The sequence below is a fragment of the Penicillium canariense genome (assembly GCF_028826845.1).
Source record: "Penicillium canariense strain IBT 26290 chromosome Unknown utg000004l_segment0_segment0, whole genome shotgun sequence".
NCBI classification, from domain to species: domain Eukaryota; kingdom Fungi; phylum Ascomycota; class Eurotiomycetes; order Eurotiales; family Aspergillaceae; genus Penicillium; species Penicillium canariense.
The window spans coordinates 1272990-1290660 of record NW_026622731.1 but is presented as its reverse complement, the minus strand read 5'-3'; the positions used below and the strand labels follow the sequence as shown (position 1 = coordinate 1290660).

General features: G+C 51.4%; 4 protein-coding genes across 4 annotated transcripts; 2 read left to right on the top strand and 2 right to left on the bottom strand.

The window, feature by feature from the left end:
- Positions 1 to 740: 740 nt before the first annotated feature.
- On the top strand, positions 741 to 1808 carry N7482_006809 (inositol phosphorylceramide synthase regulatory subunit KEI1; the record flags this gene model as incomplete). The annotated part of the gene is made up of 1 exon (XM_056688934.1): positions 741 to 1808. One exon carries the CDS (start codon positions 741 to 743, stop codon positions 1806 to 1808), a length of 1068 nt encoding a protein of 355 aa, XP_056541363.1.
- A 1402-nt stretch (positions 1809 to 3210) lies between these two features.
- On the top strand, positions 3211 to 3660 carry N7482_006808 (uncharacterized protein; the record flags this gene model as incomplete). The annotated part of the gene is made up of 1 exon (XM_056688933.1): positions 3211 to 3660. One exon carries the CDS (start codon positions 3211 to 3213, stop codon positions 3658 to 3660), a length of 450 nt encoding a protein of 149 aa, XP_056541362.1.
- A 1362-nt stretch (positions 3661 to 5022) lies between these two features.
- On the bottom strand, positions 5023 to 9800 carry N7482_006807 (sulfite reductase (NADPH) subunit beta; the record flags this gene model as incomplete). Its single annotated transcript, XM_056688932.1, has 4 exons — positions 5023 to 5052; positions 5111 to 9505; positions 9570 to 9709; positions 9770 to 9800. The coding sequence occupies 4 exons, from the start codon at positions 9798 to 9800 to the stop codon at positions 5023 to 5025; spliced, it is 4596 nt and encodes a 1531-aa protein (XP_056541361.1).
- A 1819-nt stretch (positions 9801 to 11619) lies between these two features.
- Positions 11620 to 15807, bottom strand: N7482_006806 (DNA-directed RNA polymerase; the record flags this gene model as incomplete). Its single annotated transcript, XM_056688931.1, has 2 exons — positions 11620 to 14937; positions 15004 to 15807. The coding sequence occupies 2 exons, from the start codon at positions 15805 to 15807 to the stop codon at positions 11620 to 11622; spliced, it is 4122 nt and encodes a 1373-aa protein (XP_056541360.1).
- Between the last annotated feature and the right edge of the window lie 1864 nt (positions 15808 to 17671).

Sequence of the window (17671 nt, the reverse complement as noted above, 5' to 3'; positions counted from 1 at the left end):
CAAAAAGGCCTCTGCCAAAGACTTCGCCCGCTGACATAGATCTGGTCATTGACCGATCCACATATTGAGAATCTCGTGAGAACAGTGGGCAACTAGGTCGCCATAAATTCCATTACTGGGACTCGCCATGGCATTATACAGGCTGAGCCCATTATAAAGCAAACTCTTCACTCTGATATTCTACTAGTATCGTCTCATATGTGGTGCTTTCGTTCCAAAGTGAGTAGGCAAATACGGACATGTTTTAGACTATCCCACTCAGAGCTAGTGCGTTGATAGTAAGCTCGTCGTCCAAGCCAACAAACTCCCTTGGGACTCATATCGTTACTGTTGTGATGAATTCGAATACTCTCAAAGCCAGGGACCTCAAGGTTATTCATCGGCCACATTATTCCTGCATCCATCCTGCACATAGTCCATATAGTACGGAAGTACATAAGTTAGCGATACTGCCGCCCAGCCCCGCCAGTCGCAATCGGGCAGGTGATCTGCACGGATCGGCCGGAAAATGGCGCCCCTGGGCCACTTGCGGTGCCAGACACTTCAGTCCCAGCCTTTTCTCTTCCTTTGCCATCACTGCCATCGACTGCCACAACTGGGCCTGGTCCCTTCTTATTGTCCTGCCAATATACAACAGATCCTCACGTCTCCTCGTCGCCTTCTTCGGCCCTTCCGGTCTCCGTCGCCATGGGATTCTCATCGCGCTATCTCCGCATCCCGCGGCCAGAGGTGAGCACTGAATGCTTCGGTCGCAAATCTCGCGATCTTATCTGTGGGCTGGAGCTAATCATCTCGTGACTGAGCAGACCTTTCTCTACGTGATGAGCCTGGAGACGGGCGCATCGCTGATCACCCTCTCGCTGCTACTCAACAAGATCAGTGGCCTGTATGGCCTCCTCGCCCTGCTGACAGGCTACCACCTGTCTCCGGTCCAGCTGTCCATGTACATTTACTCCCTCATTGCCCTGGCCCTCGCTGCCCTGCTTTTCCCGCACATCCGCAAACAATCGCCCCTCGAGTGTCTCGCTCTCGCCTGGCTCTACCTATTCGACAGTCTCATCAATGCCGCCTACACGGCCGCCTTCGGTGTGACCTGGTTCCTCGTCGTGTCCCAGCATTACGACAGCGGCAGCGGGAAAGTCTCTGGCCCAGGGAGTGAAACCATCGCCCAGACCGCCGGCTTCACTAGCCCCAAGTACGATGCCGCCTATGTCGAGATCCAGAACACCAAGGAGGGCAACAACTTTGTTGCCCACCCACCTCGCAGCGCCGACCAGCTCAGCAATGCTGTCTACCAGCCCGAGAGCTTCCAGAGCATCGTTTTCATCTCCCTTCTGTGGGCTATGCGTGTCTACTTTGTTCTCGTGATGCTCGCTTTCGCTCGTCAGACGCTTCGCCTCTGGGTTGCGATCCCTCGCCACACCCAGCTCCCTACCCACAGCCGCAACGTCTCGGTCGCGAGCGTTGCCGACATCGACCGTGAGCCTTTCTCACCATATAGTCCCGACGGACAGGGATGGAAGGGCAAGCTGGGCCGTATTATGATTGGCATCGGTCACAGTTACTGGCTTGGCGAAGAGGAAGAGGGCAACTGGCTAGGAAACCTGGGTCAAAAGTTCCGCAACCGCAGTAGTAACAATAGTACCGAACTGCCGGGTCCTCTGGAACGCGAACGCAGACGTCGCTCTGGAACTGGTCCCCCTCAGCCATCCCAGTCGGTCGTTCGAAGTGCTGCTCTCCAGCAACCCATCCTCGAGCATGTTCCGGGCATGAATGTCAAGATGCAGGACTGGACCGAGCCTCGTTAATGAATCACCACAAAACACCGCATTCGTCTATTTGAGCGGCAACTCATGATCCGTCACGGCCTTTCCACCTCCCCCCATCCCCACCCAGCTTCGCCCTGACCTTCCTTGCTATTTCAGCCGGACATATCACAAATCTACTCGCTATCTTCAGCGAGAGGACCAAGTCCACACACATTTGGGATTTGTGCCCATTTCATTTTTCGCCCCCAATTTTTGCGAACAAAGAATCGCTAGCGCTTCGCCTGGCGATCTCTGTGCGGCAGGGAGCACCTGGAAAGACCATTCTTGTCGCATTTCCACGTCCAAATGAAAAACGCTGCACTCGTATCGGTTTTTTTCAAAGGGCTCAGCAGTACTCTGAACATCCCATCTATCATATGTGTCGGTGATCTACGCCTGAGCCATCTTGGGTAATGTGGAGTTAATGTAGGAGTCGGAACGACTGGCCTAGTACCGAGAGCCAAGGCTTTCTGGTCCCAGCTCTTGATTTGCATTTCCTTTTCCTTTGGCGTTCGGATCATGTGCATTGGCTTGATAGGGGCGTGGGTCTGCTTATCAACGCCTTGGGTAACATATATTCTACCTCATTTTCATCTACTTAGGCAAAGGGCTCCTGAAATATTTCACAGCCCTCTTGGCCATATAACATACCATCATGGATGCACACATTCTCATGACTATCACGCGCTATCACATTTTCACGTTCACTGCGCAACGCCTACTACCGCTCGTATACTTGTATCATTGGTACCTGTTGAAGCACCTGCTGAAGCCCCATCACTATTAGCCCCTTTTGCATTAGTCGCGATCATGGCCCCGCCAAAGGTGCCACTTGAGCTGCGCGTAACAGGCAGCGAAATGGCTAGCCCCTTATTCTGGGCACCGGTTGGTGCATTTCTCCTAAAAAGTTGTGCCCAATGGATGCCTGATACTATATTGCGTTTTTGCCGAGGAACCCCCGGAGGGGAAGGTTTAGCATGAAACAGCTATCTATAACGAACATGGAAAGACGGGTTGCGAATTAGAGTTATGATCGTCGTTATCCGCCGGTGGCTTAGAGGCTGGCAGTCTCTGCGAGTCGTTGAGTGCCCTAATTTTTTCGCCAATATAAATGCGTGTGATCCGGTCTGTGACAATTCAGAGCCGTTCTAATTCTATAAACTCCTATTTCATGATGCATACTCCTTATATGGATTCCCGGGTTGGCGGTATGTATCTCACTCCAACGTTAAAACTTGCTTCTGCTCGTCTGCTGGGTGCTAATGACCGAAGAAATTGCGAGCGGTGGTCCCTGGGATTGAGCGAGGCAAATTGTGCAAGACGTCCGGGATCAACACTTAAGGTATGTCACTGTAAAAGTGCCGACCATATCATCTCACCTTCTCAATGTGCATTCGTCTAGATGTTCGGTATCCAATTCGATGCTGCGGGCATCTACCTTGTCGGCACGCCGACCGATCAATTTCACGTATCCTTCGAAGAACTGATGGCTTCCACCGGGGGCATCATTGGTCTTCTCGAGTACGGTCTTACATGGAAGGTGATGACTGCCGTTCTGAGCCGAATTCGACACCGAGTCTGGCATCATTCGAGGGCATCACTCGATACACAACCCTCCTTATGGATTGACAATTCTGGACCGGCATTATACGAAGTCCGTCATGGACTGGAATCTATTCGAGTCAGTCCGCAAGAATTAGAATCTTCTCGCTTTGGGAGGGCGATTAAGGAACATTGGGATGGTGGTATGGCCGGTCCAAGCACGAAATGGGTTATACAAATGGTATTGGAAGCTTTCTTCATTGGTATCTGGAAGAGTATGCTTCGCAAGTTCAGATTCAGGAAATTTTGATGGGGTCATTCGACGCGTTTTTTAGGATGCAGCTTGCTGTGCGAGACCGTATCTGTTCCGCGAGGGGGTTCAAGGCGTCCTCGGCTTTTTGCTTTATTCAGCGATCTTTGTAGTGGGTATACTTCACCTGTCTCCAGACCCGACTCCTTTCATCAGGGTCCTGCCTTCTGAACTTCATCGGGTTCACCGTCAAGACCAGTGTTGGTAGCCACTTTTTTGGGTTTTCACAAGCATTAATCTGTCACATCACATTAGCATCGGCCCAACGTAATCACTCACGAAGATTATACGTGACATGATCAAAGAGACAACGACCGGAATTAACCGCCAGAACAGTAGCGGTGAGAATATAGTACATTGGTCTTATGTATGCACAGACAGCAGCATCCTGGCGGATCAGGTCATCCATCGGTACCTAGCTCGAAGAAATTTAGTAGAGCCATAAGATCTTCTTTAGGGTGACTCGGAACTATCCGCAGGGAATATCATGTAAGGAAGCAATCCCTCAGTCCAAATGGCGGCAGCAATCGTATACCCAATAAAGCTTCCCAGAGTACTTCGAAAAGATACGTGGGAAATGACAGTGGCTATAATTCTGTGCCGTATGGAAGCCTTTGACTTGGCTCGCACCAATGACAATCCAGGCACCAGTTCCGAGAAGAATATGGGGAACAGTAAGAGCAACAGTTTACTCAGTACTCTTTTTATGATCTGTCATGATAATTAAAATGAAAATGAAAATAAATAGATTTTTAATCTTGAGACAAAATAATGCGCATTTTCAATCTTATCTGATCGAAATCTTTATGTCGCGCATCACTCTATCTCGACCAACCTTCAGCCAATTTCCTAATGGGGCAGGTCTGGACCCCTCTTGACCTACAGTGTTGTCAGTCGCGACTCTTGTCGGCTCTTGGCAAAGAATCGAGGGTCAAGGCTCGCATTCCCAGAGATGCCTCCATCTGTCGCCGCTTGGTTGCAATCGTTGCTACAGCGTCAACTTTCAAGGCTACCTAGAAGCTTGGATGACGCCTAGAGGTGCTCACAACAGTATTCAAACAAAGAGTAAAACGCACTACTAAAGTAGAAGAAATACACAAAAAAAAAAAAAATTTGAACAGATGCATCCTAGAGGTAGATATTGCACCACACCCATGAATACATGAAGAAATAAAAAAGATGATATCATATAAGCAGAAGTTATTGCACGAGCGAAAAGGTCGCCAACAAACAATGCATCTAGAGACATAAATCGGACATTGACACAAATATTATTGCAAAACCAACAGGCACACATTTTATCAAATCCCCGTGGCGGTCATGAGACGTTGGTCATTTTAAGTTGGATAGGGTCCCACGTATTTACTCCTCTTCCTCATCCGCTTCCGCAACCTGTAAGAAAATGTTAAAATCTCATTTATTGAATTCGGGGATATCAGGTATCACTTACACCCTCGTGGAAGTTTTGTCCATCAGTGGTGGCGTTGATGACACCAACACGAATGAGGAAATCACCGAAGCGCTCGGGAGTCTCGCCATCAGTGTGACGCTCCTGGGCGTACCGCTTGAGAAGGCCCTTCATGATCTCCACGATCTCATCCTCCTTGATAGAAGAGCGGTACAGCTTGTTCAGACGCTGGCCGTGGTAACCACCGCCCAGGTACATGTTGTAAGCACCATAGGCCTTTCCAACAAAAGCAACCTCGGCAAGCCATGGGCGAGCACAGCCGTTGGGACAGCCAGTCATACGCATAACAATGCTATCACGGGCAAGACCGTTCTCCTCGAGAGTGGACTCCAGTTTGGAGATGAGGACGGGCAGGTAGCGCTCAGACTCAGCCATGGCAAGACCGCAAGTCGGGAAAGCAACGCACGCCGAAGAGGACAGACGCAGTCCGGAGAAAGAAGTGTTGTCAAGCTTGTACTTGGCCATGGTCTCCTTGACGAGAGGCAGATCCTCATCGGCGATATTGGACAGAATCAGGTGCTGGTTACCAGTGAGACGGAACTCGCCCTTGTTGAGAGAAGCAATCTCACGCAGACCAGTGCGCATGGCGAAGTCAGCAGTATCCTCGATACGGCCGTTCTCAATGAAGAAGGTGAAATGGTTCAGGCCCTTCTCATCCTTGAGCCAGCCGAAGGTATCGACGTTCGAGTCGAACTTGAAGGAGCGGGGCTCAGCAAAGCGCAGGCCATCCGGCAGAAGGTCCTCGACCTTGCTGCGGAAGACGTCGACACCCATGTCGTCAATGGTGTACTTCATACGAGCGTGCTTGCGGTTCTTGCGGTCACCGAAATCACGCTGGACAAGCATAATCTTCTCGCAAGCAATATGGACGGTCTCCGCGGGGAAGAAGCCAAACATGCGGCCGGTCTGAGGGTAGGTCTTCTTATTGTTGTGAGTGGTGCCCATGCCACCGCCAGCCAGGACGTTGAAACCTTCAAGGTGGCCATCGGCACCCTTGATGGCAATCAGACCGATATCATGGGCATAAACATCAGTGTCGTTGTGGGGAGGAATGGCAATAGTAATCTTGAACTTGCGGGGCAAGTAGGTAGGACCATAGAGTGGCTCGTGGTCAACAACAGCATCACCGGCGACCTGAATCTTCTTGTCGTTCTCATCCTTCAACCAGATCTCGTGGTAAGCGGTGGTGGAAGGAAGGAGGTGTTCACTAATCTTCTTGGAATAAGCGTAGGTCTCGCGGTGGAAAGTGGAGAGCTCCGGGAGGGAACTGCACATGACGTTACGGTTAACGTCACCGCAGGCAGCAAGCGTATCCATCAGAGACCTGTTGATGGCCTGCATGGCGCCACGAAGCTTGCGCTTGATGACACCGTGGAACTGGAATGTCTGGCGTGTAGTGAGCTTCATAGTCTCATTACCGTGGGTGCTACTGATAGCATCCATCTGTAGCCACTGAGTCGGAGTGGCAACACCGCCAGGAAGGCGGCAACGAATCATGAAGCTGTAGGCGGGTTCGAGACCTTGGGCCTTGCGCTCATCACGGAGATCACGGTCGTCTTGCATGTACGTGCCGTGGAACTTAGTCAACTGCTGATCACTGGCAGAGATAGCGCCAGTCGACTCGTCCAGAAGACCCTCAGCAATAGTACCACGCAGGAAGTTGGACTGGATCTTGATGTCCTCGTTAGTGATGGGGGCAGGCTCTTCAGGGAGACCCTCGACGTTATCCACACCCAAGGCCTTCCACAGACGCGGCTCCCACTCGGAGTAGCCGGTCTGGTAAGCATCAGGATCCTGATCGTCACCAAGGCCAAGATCGGTGAGCTTGTGACCGCCCAGGAAGGTAACGCGAGCATCAAGATCCTTAGCAGGCTTGTTGTAGTAGGCTTTGTCCTCCTTGCGAGGCCAGTAGTGGCTGTCACCAAGACCAAAGACGGAGTAATTGATGGAGGAAAGGTCAAGATCTCCGGAGTTCTTAACATGCTCCCAGAGGCTACGGCCATTCACCGGGAACTCACCCTGGCCAGCGGTAGAGGAGATGAATACAACGTTCTCTTCAGTGGGCAGATCCTCGATGGGATACTCGTCCATGGCGATGACCATGGTCTTCAGGCCTCTGGCACGACCGCGGTTACCCAGGCGCTTGGCAATGTTCTGGGCGTTGCCACCGTCAGAGGCAAAGAGAATAGTCAGAGGAGCTCCGAAGAGGCCATCCAAAAGCTTCTCATAAGAGTCCTTAGCCTTGCGCTTCTGCAGGGCACGGACCTCAGTACCGTAGGAGTCAGAGAGAACAGACGAGAACTTCGGTTGGCGGTTCATAAGCTGGGTGAGCTGGTTGTCCCGACGGAGGAACTCCTCCAGCTCTCGCTTGATACGTTCGGAGTCAAGAGCAAATTTAGGCTCGCCCTTCTCCTCGTTCGCGGGGTTCCAGCGGTACAGAGGCCAATAACCGAGATCAACAGCCTTCTTGGTCTCCTGGAGAACAGTGAGAGCGGAGTCGTTCTCCTTGTGGTAAGGAAGGTAAGCAACAACGACCGAGGGGCCATTGAACTGCTCGGCCTCAGCCATGGCCTGGAGGACCTGGGTATAAGAGCTATACACAGCAGTGGACGCGACGTAGGCGTTGCCAAAGTTCATGGCGTAGAGACCAATGTCCTTCTTACGGCGAGTGGGGTCGGCGGCAGTGCGCTCGGAGTAGGGTTGCGAATCAATGATCAACATGTTGACATTCGCACCCGAGGCGAGGACGTGATGCACACCCGAGTTTCCAAGATCATAGGCCCAGGCATCGGAGCCAATCAGCCACTGGGACTCGTCGTAGAAGAGCTTCTTCGACTGCAAGAGCTGGCGAGACAGCTTGGAACCATCGTTGGAAAGACGGGCAATAACATCAGGGGCAAGCTTGTTCGCCTTGGCAGCTTCCTTCACGCTCAAAGCCCACCGAGACAGCCAAGTCTTAGGAACATCTGTGGCAAAGGTGGTAGACTTGGAGGCCTCCTCAACCTCTCGAATGAAGCGCTGACGGTGCTCCTTACGCGCAAGCAGAGAGCCGAAGCCATATTCAGGGCTAGCAGCGATGGTCGAAGAGATGCCGGCATTCTTGGCACCTAGTTGATTGGCAATGTAAAGGCGCTCGCCGAAGAGCTGGTTCAGGATCTTGAGATATGCGTTCTCGATGTGAGGCTGCTCAAGGGTATCAATAACAGTGGGAGCCTGAGAGCTGCCAATATCCAGGTTCTGGATGGGAGATGAAGCCTGGAGGTTCTGGAGAATGCCGCGGAGAGCCTGCACAGCGGTGGAGGGCTCCACATATCCAAGACGGTATCCAACCACCTTCAAAGACTGACCCCGGATGGAGGAGGGGGTCACACTAGAAAGAAGATCCATGAAGGACGGACCCCACTTGGTGGTCTTGCGAACCTGCTCCAAAACGGCAATCTTCTCGACAGAGTGAGGAATAGAGTTCACAATCTGGCCACCGACCCAAGGACGGTACAGGCGGGCAGTGATAAGACCAACGTTCTCAAGCTCACTGTTGGCCTCGGCGTGAGACAGAGCATCAACGAAGACACCAGTAGAGCCAAATACGAAGACAGCAGCCTTAGCATCCACCGGGCCGGTATACTCGATGGCATTGTAGGTACGGCCCACCTCCTTCGATAGGGCATTCCAGATCTGAGAGGTCCACTCAAAGATATCGGCCGCATTGACCGGTCGAGCACTGGCGTTATCCACAGTGGTGGCGGTAGAGCTGGGAGCTTCGCTTCCAGCACTGCTGTCACGGCGCGAAGAGCCAACAGAGGAGTTATCAACGCTAACTGCCGAGGGGGTCTGAGTCTGAGAAGGGACAGTCAAACCAGCCGAAGCCAAACCCTGACCAGCAGGAGCAATCTCCATTCCCTCGGCGGAGACTGTGGCAGCACGGCCAGAATCGGCATACAAAGTCTCAGCACCAGTCGAGGTGTGGGTAGCAACATGTCCGCCCAGGTTCAGGATCTTCTTCACAAGCTCGGTGTCATCGGCGGTGATCGCGGAATCCTTGGAGGAGTTCGCGGGGTCGAAGAAGTGAATAACACCCTTTCCAGACTTGAGAGCCAGCGCGTGAGCGGTCAGGGCAATATCTTGGGCCTCCTGGACAGTCTCCGAGTGCAGGAATGTGAAGCCGCACTGCCGGATCGAGCTGATCACGGAGTAGTCGGGGAATGGGGAGGACTCGAGGGCAACATGGATGACAACCGGGAAGTTGGCGAGGCGATACAGGTGAGGAACAGCGGTGATCAAGATAGAGGATCCCGTAACAACTGAGACGGACTCGCCTTTTCGCAGAGGATGGAAAGCAGACAGGAGGGGGTCCTCATTGTAGCGCACGACTTGCACCTAGTGGGGTATCAGCTGCTGTCTGAGGAACTTGAAATCCTGATATTTTGCCATTTAAACTTACCACCGGGGTACCTCTGGACAGAGCGCTTGCAGTGTTGTTTGCCTTCAGGGTCTTGAGGGACCTGGAGAATATCGAGTCCGTCTGGAGGGACGGCTGCACGGACAAAACGAGGTCGCTAGCCAAGTAGGCGATTCTCGCCACTGGTAGAAAGCCGCAATATTAGCCATTGACCTGCCGCCGGGGCAGCGAACCAAACATACCTGCCTCGCCAGCAGTTGAAATAGATGCCATAGCAGGCAGATGCTGCGACAGTCACAGCAGCAGCAGGTGGGACGGGAAAATCACTGGCGATATTGGGGCTTGTCGGTACACCCTGCAATCTCCCGCACGTTGACGCAGGTCCACCAAGGATGCAGAGGGATGGCAGGAGAAAATGACACAATTGATGTCCCTTGTACTTCTCTTCTGATCTATCCAACAGCGCAGAGGAAAAAAATATGGTGGCCGCGGTTTTCTTCCCAGCGTCCAGTCCGTTCTCCGCCATCGGGGTTAGATTATGCGCCGTCTGATTGGCCAGTGATCACGACATCGACTTTCTCAGGACACAAACACTGCAAACATGCCACATTGAACGCCGGTGCGGGGGATGCCGTGACCTGTTTGCTGAGTCAGAGGCGAGCACGTCACCGTCGGCATTTGCTCGGGCATTTCAGCGGTGCGCTGTGCCGCTTCCTAGTGGGACGGAGAACCTTGCAGTCCAGACGGGAGGAGATGGGATGAAGTGACTCGCTGTCTACAGAAGCAATCACCAGCTCTGCTACTTGATATACGATGGCAATCTGGTACTACCTGCAGTTTGGATTTCGCGTATCGTGCTATTTCAAATGTTCCGGATGAAGGGCGACTATGCGTTATACATAATCAGACAACCTTGAGCGAGCCAGACGACTGACTGACTACCAATGGCAGAGCAGCAATTACGGACCGGCTGACTCTGTTGTTCTCGGTCGAGAAGACCTTCTTCTGGAAAACGCTAACTTAATGGAGAAATAAAGATTTCTCGCTTGAACCATAGCGCAGCTGATTAGTCCAGTCAAAAACATATGCCTGATGACCGCACCGTCACTCCCCTTTATGTAGTATATATGCGTATAGTTTGTTTCTATCTAGTTCATTAAAAAATTATGAAGTCCGATTCGATCATGGTTTGTTTGGCCGGAAGTTGATAAAAAAATGATCGACGCAGGGTTCGAACCTGCGATCTCCCGTGTGTAAGACGGGCGCCTTCACCACTGGGCCAGTCGATCATCATGGATGACTAAATCTTGAAGTGCATTATAATCATTCCAAAGACTGCATCTCAGGTTTTCCCTTCAATTAGGTGTAACTAACTTTTCATCATCCTTTAGCCATGAAATTTAAACACCATTCTTAAGTCAAATCTAGATTAAACCGAATTACTGGAGGGTTGCATAGAAAAGCCATTTATTATCAAAGTGGGTTGGTTATATGGAGCTTAGGTACCTTGTCTGGACAACAGTCCGGATATATAGCTCCCCAACAACTTTCCAGCAGTACACCATGCAACGCCTGGAACACCTTTCCCCAAAATTCAGCTTGCTGGGAATATTCCAACCTAGCATTCATCACTTGCTAGGTAACACCACAGCTCCAATTCGATGCGAGCATCGGAAGAAAATTCAGATGAAATTGCAGACGATGTCCTAGAAGACTAGAGAACAAGTCCGATCTTCCTACCTAGACCCACTTACGGATACCTATGCCAGGAACTTTTTAATTACAGTACAAATAGTGCTGGAATCGAAGTGATCTTAAGGTAGCCCAAGGGGGAGGGTTCTCTCCCAAATCAAAAAGACATCCAGAAAAAATGGGTGGTAATTTATTTACTTTGCTGCGCTGTGTTGGTGCTCGCATCGTTCACGTAATGTACATATGCAACAGGATATACACTCAGGCAGTCCTTGCTGATCAGGGGTAAAAAATATAGATATACAATCGGCGGAGATGCCGACAAAAGATCCAGTGTAAGAAAACGCCAAACCACATGCGAATAAAAAAAACAACGACAAAACTCCAGATCAAAGATTTCTCAAGAGAAGAAGTACTGACTGTCACGGATCCGGGTCAGATCCCATGCGCCCTTGGCAGGAACAGGTCGGAAGCGTAGAGGCAGCCAGACCCATGTGTGTGGCTTTTGCTTCCTCTTCTGCTTGGTCGGCACCTTGTCTTCCCCAATGGCGTCTGCCGCCGTAACCTCGTCCACAACATCAGCATCGGGAGCGGCAGACTTGGAATCCATCATGTCGATTTCGGTAAAGAGACTTTGGATGGCCGGGTCACTAGTGTCGACATTGGAAGAAGGGCCTCGCTCGGCGGCGGCCAGGTCGTCGGGGACATGCCCGACAGTGGTCTCTCCCAGGGTGCTAGCGATAGCCAAGTGCTTGTCTGTACCACCCATCTTCTCGAAGATAGCAGCGGAGGTTTCCATGGCGCGTCCCTCGGCCTGATCCGCGGGGTCATCTGACCGTAGCAAAGTCTGACGGCGGTGCTCCTCAATCAACTCCACGAGCCTTGAGTTGCGCGTCGAGGTGGTGCGGCGAGCCCGCAGAGTGCGACCAATTGCACTGTTGGCGTCAACCTTGGCCAAGAACAAATTCTTGCCAAAACGAACATCGAACTCCGCGGCAAGGCGTCCAATAATGTCATCGGAGTGCATTTGCACAAATGCGTCACGCAGAATGGAGTTCATGGAGTCAACATCACAGGCATGGGTCCAGAAGGAATCGTGCACAGCGGAGAAAGTGAGGCCAGCATCATTGCAAGCGTTGGCAGACATGATCATGTGAGTGGCATCAAGTGAGTGGATGAAATTGGGAGGGAAGGCCTGGAGCTGTTTACGACGCGAAACCACATCTTCGGCGCTAGGGTCGACGATGCTGACGGTTTGCAGCGAGGTCACGACACGACGCGCTTTTCGGGTGCGGTATGGCTGAACCACAGGCAAACCAAGAGGAGTAGTCCAGATGACGGTCGACTGGAACTTCTTGGTTGGATCGACCCTAACAGAACCTTTATCGGAAGACTCGGCGGGTGACAAAGCCTGATTTGCCATCGACTCGATCTGCCCTGGTGTCAAAGACTGGGTGATGCGAGTAGCGCAGTCGCCAAGCCAGTATTGAATATCGTGGGCTCCGTTGAACATAGACCCTAGGGCCTCAAAAATTTTCCGAGCAATATAAAGCGCACCGTCCTTCTTCACCTCGTTGGAAAGATCCGGAAAGTGGTCATTGAGCTGTCGGCGAACTTGCCGCATTGCCCCCATGAATGTCACACCGTAGACGTTGGTCATGACTGTCTGTTTCACAACCTTGCGGGTGATCCTGCCATCGAGAACCTGTGCGACCTTGTTGCCTTCAGCAGCATCCTTGGCTACAGATCTCTTCACGAAATCGGATACACCGGTGTAAACATCCGATGGTCGATCAGATGGCTCTAGGTTGACTTGCTGAGCACCAATTTTGTCACCGCCTAGGGCAGCATAATGCTGAAGTCCATTGCAAGAGCCGTCTTGGTGAATCGGAAGGCGAGAGGCATACTCAGTGGGATCGGGGAGGGCCAAGGCATTGCGGAGTTCACAGCAAGCCGCCAGACATTGCCATGGATCTTCAGCCTTCAGCCACCACCGCTTGCCATGAAGGCCTTTGTTGGCAGAGTCCAGAATTTCGTCAAGATGGTCCATCGCAAATTGTTCACGCTCCGACATACTCGCTTTGTCAAAGCCAGCCAAGTTGGCAATTTGAATTTTTAACCAGCGTAATCCGCCTGCACCGAGTGGCTTGGCTTCGCTGAATAGGAGCAATCCGCGAGCGTTGTCGGCACCCATCTGATTGAGGTAAGGTGGAAGCGGATAAGCTCGGCCGCGGAAGTCCATATTGTGTGGAAGGTAGAAGGTCTCATTGCGGAAAGCACGCGCAACTTCCAACTGGAAATTCTGGAAGCATCGCATGGAGTGATAACCACCCCGAAGGTTCTCCATATCACGCATTTTCAGTTGCCACTCCTTTTCGGCATTATAGCCAGCGTCTGCCTCTGGTTTTGGTGGGACGGGCAGATCCGGATCAAGGGGTGCCAAGCTCGCAATACCCTCCCCAGAATTCCAGGCCTCCAGCATCACGTCAAATACCTCGCGGTTGATGACCCAGCCGGTGTTTCCAAGAACGTCGAGACCCTTTCGAATATCCTTGAGGCCACCCTTCTCCAAAGCCGCTTTCACATAGGCTGGCTGCAGCGTCTCGCCAGGGGTGGCTCGAACAATGTTGCTTTGGTATAGACGATATCCCCCTTTCTTCGCCCCTGTCCATGGCTGGGGTTTGCATATCATAGGAAGATGACGACCTAGAAGATCCGCCGGTGGTTCTTTGGTGATGATGTCGATAATTTCAGGGTTCATGTGAAAGAGTCCCAATCGCTTTCCGAAGTTCATTTCGTAGGCGTGCAGGAAAGCCGGGTGCATAATCGTAGTGACTTTCCCAGTTTTGGCGTCTGTACTTCTCACGGGGGCCTTTGCAACTTCAAATAGCAGGCCCATCAAAACAGCTCCAATTCTGACGGTAACTCGTGGCGTCCAGGCGTACTGCGGCTCTTCTTTCTGCAGATTCTCAGACAGTGCTTTCCACTGTAGGCGACCATCCTTGCTCCTGCGGCCAGCAAGCATTTCCTTCAGCATCTTGACGCGACGAGAGCTAGAGGTCGAGTTCTTTTTGAGATAGACATCGGCGATCAATTCGTCTTGAACACTTTTACCGATCGATGCTGCAACTGTCGAAACCTTGGTTCCTCTTTGCATTCCATGTCGGGTGAACACATCCATGACAGAGAGAATAGTGACAGCAGCTAAACGATCAGGCTCCAGGGACTGCAAAAATACGCCATGTTCGCAACGAGCTTTTTGCTCCTCGGTGCGGATTGGCTGGGTTTCAGCTTCTTCGGCAAGCTTGATCTCTTTCTGAATGCCCTCCACGAGATCTGTATGCCATTGGCTCATCACGGACTTGAGCCTTGACTTACCCGAAGTCACGTCCACGCCGGATTTGACTCTTCCCTCAAACTCAGCACGCCATCGATTCGAGGCCGTCCTCATTGTGTCGGATTCAAGACGCTGTTGTCGGAGCTGGGCGTAGAGCTCTCTCTTTTCTTCTTCCGTACCGTTGAAATCTTTAGGCAAGGTGATTTGTGAACTATCGGTGAAAAGGGCTAGCGACTCTTTCAGAGAAGACAGACCCAAACCCTTCTGCTCCGCAGCAAGTACTTCGGGGTTTTTATCTGTGCTTGCAGAGGAGCTCTCAGGTACGTCCTCATCGAAGTCTGTCGGCTCGATCGTAGGAGTGAGTAAATAGGAGTAACAGATCTAAGAACGGTGAAATAATTAGTACGTTTGCGAATGAATCATCGAAAACCGAAACTGGATACGAACCTTGGATAATTCACCAAGATCCAAGTCTGTAAGCACCTCGCTTGCCAGAAGATCCTCATGAAGGTCTGCCTGCTTGGCAAGGCCCCAGTACCGGCGAACCGACCTGTCCCGTTTAGAGCCGTGGAGCATACGCAGGGACATACGAATCATGACCGCGAACGTAGTGGCATCTGGCTTCACACCACCATCCGGCATATCGACCTCAAACCATTTCTGCAATGGCAAAACCATCTCAGATTGCCGGGTGACAATCATGTGCGAGACCATTGCCTTCAGGTAGCGGTTGTGAAGAGCCAGAAACTCCGGGGAATCGACAGGGTAGAAGGTCTTCAAACGGCTGATCAAAGCCGCCGCCCGATCAAATCGACCGACCTTTATTGACATATCAAAGTTCGCCATCATTTCATCCTCATCGCCACCAATTCCTCGTATTTTCCGCAAGATTTTTGGCTGGGTCTGTGGAATTTCGTTAAGAACAATCAAAGACGAAGTATCGAATGGATCAGACATTCGAAAAGCCGATGACTGGTTGATGGTCGGGGGGTACGGCGAGTCGTCTAAACCCATGTAGGACCCCTGATCGAGTGGGGAGTGGTCGGTGGCGGTAGCGAGGTTGCGATGCGACTGGAAAGAGGGCCTTCGAGGCCGTTCTTGTGCCGAAGTGCATTGCGAGGTCACGATGGGACTCGGACGGCTCGAGCTCGAATGCAGGCGTACCACTGGAGAAACGCCTAATGTTCGGACGGCAGCAGCCTTCCGCAGGTGGAAGAGGGCATTTTTCTGACGGGCGACTCGCGATAACATGACGCATGAGATGTCGCTTTGGAGGATCGATGATTAAAAGGATATGTGATAAATGCGAATAGAAAAATGAAGGAATTAAACGGGGTATAGAATCAGAGATTGAGAACGAAAACGCAGGCAGTGCAGGCGAAAACAGAGGAGCGCAACACACAAAAGGGAGACAGCGGATTCTCTAAATTGTGCAAGGATGTTGGAAATTCCTTCTGAATGCCGTCCTGCAGCCCTCAACCCGAGTAAAACGACAGATAAAGAAAGGAACGGGGTGAGGATGAATATGGATGTTGAGCACGAGAGCGCCCGGACACTCGGCGAAAAAAAGCGTCGCGGACGCGTGACTGCACGTGACCCACCCCTGATAAGCCTCTGCTGATTGGCGAGGTAAACTATAATGAGTGGCAATGCCACCACCGAACAAGAGTGATTAGAATTGCTTTTAACATTCTCGCAGAGGAAATAAAATGAATTTAAAGTTTTTATCCAGAGAGAACTACAGTAGTTTTCGAAATCAGTTATCTTTCCGCACTCTTGCTCTTCTTTCGCAAAACTAAATCCGCCATGCGCTCACTGCTTTAGGCCCACTACTTTGTACTTAACTTTGGCAGAATGGTAATTGGACTGGCGGTGATCAGTCGATGAGCCATCGTTACTATACTAGCGTTATAATCCTCTATGGAATCTCGTAAAATCGATAGGCAGTTCGGGCGATCACTGCTTCCCATCTGGCTCGTTCTGACCTCCCCAACATGTGTCGCAGCCTTCAAAATACGCCCGCTCGTCATAATACGGAAGGCTGCGCTTACAGTATGTTGGAGCAAGCTCACCCTGATAGGCAACACCGCTTCTCTATTTTATGGCTTGTATTACATAGTGTGACTTTCATTTGTTCCCACTATCCCGCAAAACACTGGTTCTCCCAATCAGCTAGCTGGGTGTTACAAGAAACGCGATTGCTTTGTTTAAAGATGACAGAAAGCTGTTTTATCACATCGACAACATTTCCCAATCTATGGAGCCTGAAGCATGAGAGCAAATTACGCACTACTCACCGACGCCTGGGTGCTTTGCCAATCCCACTATAGCACGATCTATTTTAAGGCCTTCCCCGTCGAGTGTACTTGGGAATGAATTCGAGCCAACAAGTAAACCAAGCCCACGTCCTTTCACGTTCCTTCAGCTATTTGAGTGGGAAGAAGGAAAGGCCAATGACCCATCTTTATCCACTATCATATGGAGCGGCGAGTGGCAATCAACAATCGAGAGGTGATCTCGGCGGGACGAACATTGGCTTGTAGTGACTTAAAAGGCCAAATCTGATAGTCAAGATAAACCCGCCAAGCACGATGCATTCCCGGTTGTGGCCTGTCTTCTTTATGGGGACACCTGTGCTGATGGAGACAACTGAGAGATACAGTATCAGAGGCAAGGTCTAGTAGACACTACTCCAAATTTGTGCATTCAATATCATCCAACTCGACCCGTATGATTTCCTTACAGACACGGGTGAGGCCCGGGATACTAACAGTAATCAGGAATCGCAGATGCGACGTCTTTCTTCCAAATATATTGTCAGATGGCGCGGGAGAACTGCCCGACGATTAAAGAGGCTCAAATGCCCCGAATGACTCAATTTAGGCCTCCACACAGTACTTAGAGCGGGTCGGAGAAATGGCGCGGGTCGGAGGACTAGAGCGGGTCGGAAGACTGAGCGGATCGGAGGATGAGAAATTACACTATCTGTCGACCCAATAAGCCCTTTGCTCTTCGAGCGAACCGAAAAATGGACACATATAAGATCCACCCCGCACCCTCGTAGCGCAGGCTCTTGAAACTGCGATTGAACAGACTGGTCAGCATATATTTGATA